Below are 7,670 nucleotides of genomic sequence, written 5' to 3'. Positions count from 1 at the left end.
GCAAACCTTAGACAAGGCTGCCCCCAATTGGACGCAATTAAAAAGAAATGGAGGTATGTTTGAAAACTCAAATGAGCCAATGGTTACAGTAGTCTGTGGGGGAGGCAAAAGCGTCACTTACATAACTCAGAAATTCACACAAATATTTAAGTGGAAGGAAGTTTTCAAATCACATGGATTAATGAATATTAAACTTCTACATTGGCCCTGCCCACTATTATATTTTTAGGGCATCCCAAACTGAGTCAACATGTAACAAGAAGCATGTGGGTTTCATTACCAGACTTAGATTTATATCAAAATAACAAATCAAAAGAAACCATTGATGCAATGTTGACAGTCAACTTTTATTTATCCATATATGTAGCAGTCAGAAATGTGGGGAGAGGTGGAGCTGGGTGGGACCTCTACTGTAAGCAGAGTCATATAGGGATCAAAAACATTCTAACTCACTTCCTTAATTCAACCTTGAAGAAAATCTACATTGAAGGCCAATCAACAAAGACAGGAGAGAAAATGAAATGACAATGAAGATGTAACAGTGTGCAAACACAATGTACATAGAAGCCCAAAAATAATAAAGTAATGACATCAACTTAAAATAATGGGTGTAAATTAAGAATAAAGGAGTTCCCAAAACAAAAGTTTTTGTTTGTTTTATGACAGTTCGGCATACATTTCTACAGCATGCTTTAAGGCACCTATCTAACACAAGGAATAAGCCTATGCTACCGTTTGAAGCACAACTGTTATTCAAAAAGGGGTAAAAGAATAAAGGCTGCTCAAAATTTAAACAAAATCCTTCCAAACAGTATAATAGCTATACTTCCCTTTCAAAATGACCCAAACCATATTAAAAAAAATAAAGTTTTTTTTCTTTTTTATATATACACAGAACAGTAAATAAAAAGCGTAATCCCAAGGAATTTGGAAAACCTGGAAGTTCAAAATCAAGAGTGGTGTCACTAAAAGCAACCTATAGTCATCTAGATAGGTAGTAAACACAATCTATTATTACACTGTCCAATTTGGTCACTTCTACTCCCAAAACCATTCAGTGAAATCAACTATAATTCTATACACTGCTAATTGAATGAGCAAAGAAATAACTCTTGAACATCCGAGTCCATCGTCTATCTAATAATGATGTTACATTTGGTGCTGAAACAGAAAGAACTGGATAGGGAATCAATTAAAAACAGACGCAAGTCAACTTCAGATAATGCTACCAGATAGTTTATTTTTTTACGATGCATTTTGTCCATTTCTCCTTTTCATGACGGTTAATTGCATCCCAAAAATACAGAGGCTCGAGGCAGTATTGCTCTCCACACTTTAGCTGTACAGACCACATCACCGGGTACATACCCATCCACAGAGCTGCATCTCACTGGATGGAAACCCAGATATGACAGTATGTACATACGAGAGCAGTAGCAACATTTCCTGGTAGCTCTAACAAAAACAATTAATGAAAAGGAATATGGAGAAGGGAGGTGAGAGATTACGTGGATGTTACTATAAAAGAAAAATACATCTAATTTCTGGAACAAAACTGCACAGTAGTCACCTATACAGATATATAAAAAAGGATAAATCAACAATTATTTACATAGGATTTGTCTCCCCCCATGAGTTTACAGGTGGTAAGATGGGTTAAAAAAAATGCACATTTGAAAAATTGCTAATTTATGCAATCAAGACAGTATGACTTGATCGCAAGTTGCATCAGTAGCCAAGAGTGGGAGATTGACCTCAACGAAGGTTAAATCGGAAATGCACTCCATTTAGTAGGGGGAGAATTATGCAAGAGTGAAATAACTACAAGTGTTTCTCTCTGTTAGTCAGGTAACATTTATCATCTAGATTATCAAATCATTTTTCTTTTCTTTAAAAGCAATCAATCAAAAAGAGGGGGTTCTGGAGCGAAAGTCACAATCACAAAGGAGAAATACAGGCTCATTCAAAATGTCTCACACAATTTATTCAAAACTAACTGATCTGAAAGTCCTAGAAACTTGTCAAGCAACCCAACTTCAACAGCTCGTCTGTAAAGGGTTATTATAAGTTCAGGCTAGAACTTGTATTTCTCTTTTTCTCCTTTTGAAAAGGATATTTTGGTTGGGTCATTGTCCATTTGTATCGACTGATCCACACAGAGACAAATTAAACTCTGCCCCTGACCACTACACTGTTACTGGGAGAGCTCCCCGGGTTTTATTGGCTGTAGTCCTTGTCGTCTGGAGCTCGGGACCGATTGGTAGAACAGAAACATCACAGGGGTGGGTGTCGGTCAGGGCTGTGTGTGAGTGAGAGACAGAGTAGGTGTGTGTAGGGATCTCACTGGTCAATGTGGATTCTATGATGCCTGGAGAGAGAGGATGAATGGTTGAAGCCTTTTCCACACTGGGAGCACCTGTATGGCTTCTCGCTGGCCAGGATACGCTGTTTGAGGATGGTGGTGTGGGGGAATCCCTTCGTCGAGGGAACTGCGCTGTACTGTTGCTGCACCACTACCTGTTGCTGCTGCTGCTGCTGCTTCTCCTCCTGGTGAACACGCTGGTGCCTGGACAGGGAAGAGGAGTGGTTGAACCTCTTCCCACAGTGGCCGCAGGTGTAGCTCTTCCCCTCCGAGTGGACTCTTTGGTGGCGGGACAGGGAGGAGGAATGATTGAAGCTCTTGTCGCAGTGGTTGCAGGTGTACGGTTTGTCTCCCGCGCCTCCCCCTCCCCCCTGGTGCATCCTTGACTGCTGCTTCATAGTGGACCCGTAGGAGAAGGCCTTGCCCTGGGGAGGGGAGGAGTAGATGCGTGCCTCCAGGTGGACCTTGTGGTGCCGGGAGAGCGAGGAGGAGTGATTGAAGCTCTTGTCGCACTGGGCGCAGGAGTAGGGTTTCCCACCCGAGTGGACCAGTTGGTGCTTCTTAAGGTGGCGCTTGCGGACAAAGCTCTTCCTGCACTGGTTGCACTTGTAGGGCTTCTCCCCAGAGTGGATGCGCTGGTGCTCCCGCAGGGTTGCGGCTGCGGCAAAGCACTTCCCGCACTGTGTGCAGCGGTGAGGCTTGTCCCCTGCGTGGGTTTTCTGGTGCTGCTTCAGGCTAGAGGCCGTGGTGAAGCCCTTTCCGCACTGGGAACAGGTGAAGGGCTTCTCCCTGGCGTGGAGCTCCTGGTGCTTCTTGAGGTGGCGCCGGCGGATGAAGCTCTTCCTGCACTGGGTACACTTGTACGGCTTATCCTCCGAGTGCATCTTCATGTGCTCTCGCAGGGTGATGGCCGCCGCGAAGCTCTTGCCGCATTCCGAGCAACGGTGGGGCTTCTCCGGGCTGTGGATCATCTGGTGAGACTTGAGGTTGAAAGCGTCGATTACCCCCTTTCCCACCATCTCCACGCCTGTGGTGGCATACGCTTTCTCTTTCATGTGGATCTTCATGTGCTGCTTGAGACTCGACTCCACAGCGAAGCTATCGCCACAGTGCACGCAGATATAAGGGTTGGTGGCCTTGTGGATCTCGAAGTGCTGGTGCAGGTCGGCCATGCTGCCGAAGATCTCTCCGCACTCGTTGCATTGCAGGCCGTGGGCCTCGTGGATAACCACGCCATTCTCGGACTCGACCGTCAGCTCACCGCCCACGTGGTCCGACTCCACCTTAACCACATGTTCAGTCTCGGTTTTTAGCAGCACCTCTCCCAGCAGCGCCTCCCCCTTGCCCTCGCCCCCCATGGTGAAGCACTGGATCTCCCCGTGGTGGTCCGGCTTGGTCACGTAGTCGTGGTCAGTCTCTGTGACGATGGCATCCACACAGGCCACGGCAGTGAGCCCTTGGATCTTGGCCAGGTCGGCCCCGTGGATCTCCAGCTCCAGGCCACGTTTCTCCTCCGTCATGATCTCTGTCTCGGCCGCATAATGCAGGTCAACCTGGCTGTGGGCAATGACACACTCCGACCCCAGCGTGTCAAGGCCGGGTGTGTCACACTCAGTCTCTGAATCGGCCATGAGAACACACTCCAGCCCGACGACCTCCGTTTTAGAGCCGGACGGGAAGCTTAGAGGGACTTGGGGTAGGAAGAGATCCACTTAGTATGGCTAGCACAACAGGGTTGGTAGTAGTGCTTAGATTCTCAGTCAGTCAGGGATCTGTCAGGTGGAAGCAATATAAGATACAGATTAAGTGATGTAAATGATAACTCAATGTCACATCTCAACTAAGTGTTTCCATGCTAATGACGTGAACAGTAGTACTGTAGAACAGTTTCAATGCTACTGATACTAAAGCACAGAGCTGCTGGTGTAACAGTAATAGAGTCAATTATAGGTATTTATCCTCGCAGAAAAAGGGGTGAAAAAAGTAGGCAGAATGCTGTTCAGTTTGTGCAATACAAACCAAGAAAACCATCTGAAACTTTATAAGGAGCCATAGCTTCTGCACTGACACACTTGTTATTAGCCAGATATCTAGCCAGCCAAGACCCCCAGCTAGCAACAATTTAAGGCTAACTAGCCAAGTGACTAGGGTACCAGTGTCAACAATACAAAATTACAAAATACTTGTATTTATTCTGCAGAGACAAAGGGTGTTTAACGTAATCTAACAAAGGGCAAACATTTCACGAATTTTGAAATTATTTTAAACAGTTGAAATACATTAATACTTCGTTAGCTGGCTATAAATTGCTATCTAGCGGGCTAAATGTTATTTAGCACCAAAGTTATGAGCAAGAGCTGAGGCTACCTGGCTATCTAGGCAGATGCAGAATGGATATCATGCAATTACTGACTAACCGATATAAAAGATGGACGAGAGTTTCACATAAGCCTTAAGTTCACGAAAAATGTGAAATGGCATGAAAATAGTCTTAACACATTCTTTAACTAGGTAGACCAACATAACATTAACCACCTTGGCTACATAGCCAACATTAGCCCGCTAGTTAGCTGGCTAGGGGAGGGGAAAACAACTTGACGACACAGCATTGTTAGCGGCTAATGTTTGTCGAGTTAGCGCGCTAACTAGCTTTGTAGCTGATAACTAGCTGGCTAGTTAGTTAGCCGCATGGCTGAACAACAAATCAAGAGTTCCCCCCTCATATGTGCAACAAACCTTACATTCACCCAAGTCATTTTTTCACGGTTACGAATACAATAACGAATGCGGAAACCCTGACACAGCTTGTGCGCAGTTTTAACAGGCCATCTTGTCTATGCCACACCACCACTTTCCAGCTAGCCAGGAAACATAAGATGGCTGCCGCTACGCTAGCTTCCGCCCTTCAAAGCGCAATTCAGAACTATGAGGGGGTTTCCAAAAGTATTACAAAACCCATATTTAAATAACGGTAGGATGAGCCACAAAGGCAGAAAATAAATTTGTATACAACCCAAATATACAACACGGAGGTGCAGATGGGGTAGTTTTTCCCCTTAATCCGATAAATCAGCCTGAAACAAAGATGGCTAACATTATCCGGGCGAGGAGTTTTCGCCTCGCTAAAAAGCCCGGGAAAGGCGACCCCATTTTATATAACAATGCATAACAAAGCATGGCTCAAATGCCTTCGAAATCCTAAAATACACACAAGACGAATGACTTATCTTAGTTCATTCAATTTACCAATGTATTGCAAGAATGAGAACGTTCGAGCACCAAGCTACCCAAACATCCTCGAGATGCGACAGCATTCCATGAGCATATTTTCAGCCCACATTCAATATGGCCTAGCCTCGCGAGCTACTGCGCTAGCGTACTTTGCTAGCAGGCTACCTAGCCTAGATATCAAGCTAACTAGCTGGCTATATTCCTAGCCAGCAAGCACATACGGGGCCCGAGGTCCATTTTCTTGGGACCGTCACTGGGTGAAAATGAGTCACAGAAGTAAAATAACATTTGATAATGGAATATTTTCAATTTGTGCAGAATATATAACTTAACTAGATATCTGAATAGAAAATACACGTGAACACAATTATCAACTAATCCTATAGCCTGTTAATAGTCAACCTAAACAGACAAATTAAACAGCTGATTGGGATATTAATTAGTGTAGGTCCGCAGGGTACCCACCTCTTTGTCTTCGGGGTATGATGAAACAAAAAGTTTAAGGGCTCTGCACAACCGATTTCTCCTGGATGCTTGCTTGCGACTGTCTGCAACGTCTTCCTCTCTCGCTTTCTGTAGAGCTTGCGCCACTGATCTTCTGGCGCCAACAACGCATTGTAGCTTGTCACTGGCACATCAATCAAGACTGCCCTCTATAGCCCCGGAGTAAAACATCGATTCAGGCCACTAAGGTTTAGGCCGATTGTCTACTGTACAAAGTCGCCTTCACTACCCTCCTCTCTTCTATCCCCCCCCTATTCTCTCACTCTCTCTCAATTCAATTCAAAGGGTTTTATTGGCATGGGAAACATATGTTTACATTGCCAAAGCAAGTGAAAGTCTCCCTCTGAATGTTTACATTGCCAAAGCAAGTGAAATACATAATCAACAAAAGTGAAATAATCAATCAGTAAACAGTGAACATTACACACAAAAGTTTCAAAAGAATATAGACATTTCACAGTGTTGAAGTGATGTGCAAATATACTGAACAAAAATATAAATGCAACATGCAAACATTTAAAAGATTTTACTGAGTTACAGTTCATATAAGGAAATCAGTCAATTGAAATACATTCATTAGGCCCTAATCTATGGATTTCACATGACTGGGAATACAGATATGCATCTGTTGGTCACAGATACCTTAAAAAAAGGTAGGGGCCTGGATCAGAAAACCAGTCTATATCTATTGTGCCCACCATTTGCCTCATGCAATGTGATTCATCTTCTTCACAGAGTTGATCAGGCTGTTGATTGTGGCCTGTGGAATGTTGTCTCTCTCCTTTTCAATGGCTCTGCAAAGTTGCTGGATATTGGAGGGAAATGGAACACGCTGTCGTACACGTCGATCCAGAGCATCCCAAACATTCTCAATGGGTGACATGTCTGGTGAGTATGCAGGCCATGGAAGAACTGGGACATTCCAGAAATTCGGTACATATCCATGCGACATGGGGCTGTGCATTATCATGCTGAAACATGAGGTGATGGCTGCAGATGAATGGCATGAAAATGGGCATCAGGATCTCGTCAAGGTATCTCTGTGCATTCAAATTGCCACCGATAAAATACAGTTGTATTCGTTGTCTGTAGCTTAAGCCTGCCCATACCATAACCCCACTGCCATCATGGGGCACTCTATTCACAACGTTGACATCAGCAAACCGCTCGCCCACATGACACCATACAGGTGGTCTGCAGTTGTAAGGTCGGTTGGACGTACTGCCAAATTCTGTAAAACGACAATGGAGGTGGCTTATGGTAGAGAAATTAACATTCAGTTCCCTGGCAACAGCTCTTGTGGACATTCCTGCAGTTAGCAATAGCCAATAGCTCCCTCAAAGCTTGAGACATATATTTTTTATTTTATTTAACCTTTATTTAACCAGGTAGGCTAGTTGAGAACAAGTTCTCATTTGCAACTGCGACCTGGCCAAGATAAAGCAAAGCAGTTTGACACATACACACACAACACAGAGTTACACATGGAATAAACAAACATACAATCAATAATACAGTAGGAAAATCTATATACAGCATGTGCTAATAAGAGAGGTAAGGCAATAAATAGGCC

At 44.1% G+C, this 7,670-nt stretch overlaps 1 protein-coding gene across 1 annotated transcript; it reads right to left on the bottom strand.

The window, feature by feature from the left end:
- Positions 1 to 328: 328 nt before the first annotated feature.
- On the bottom strand, positions 329 to 6,191 carry LOC129836525 (zinc finger protein 883-like). The gene is made up of 2 exons (XM_055902823.1): positions 6,059 to 6,191; positions 329 to 4,134 (listed from the first exon to the last, which is right to left on the bottom strand). The coding sequence occupies exon 2, from the start codon at positions 3,991 to 3,993 to the stop codon at positions 2,341 to 2,343; it is 1,653 nt and encodes a 550-aa protein (XP_055758798.1). The 5' UTR covers positions 3,994 to 4,134; positions 6,059 to 6,191; the 3' UTR covers positions 329 to 2,340.
- Between the last annotated feature and the right edge of the window lie 1,479 nt (positions 6,192 to 7,670).

The sequence above is a fragment of the Salvelinus fontinalis genome, chromosome 37 (assembly GCF_029448725.1).
Source record: "Salvelinus fontinalis isolate EN_2023a chromosome 37, ASM2944872v1, whole genome shotgun sequence".
Classification (NCBI taxonomy): domain Eukaryota; kingdom Metazoa; phylum Chordata; class Actinopteri; order Salmoniformes; family Salmonidae; genus Salvelinus; species Salvelinus fontinalis.
Note: the sequence above shows the minus strand (reverse complement) of the source record. Positions and strands in the feature narration are given on the sequence as shown.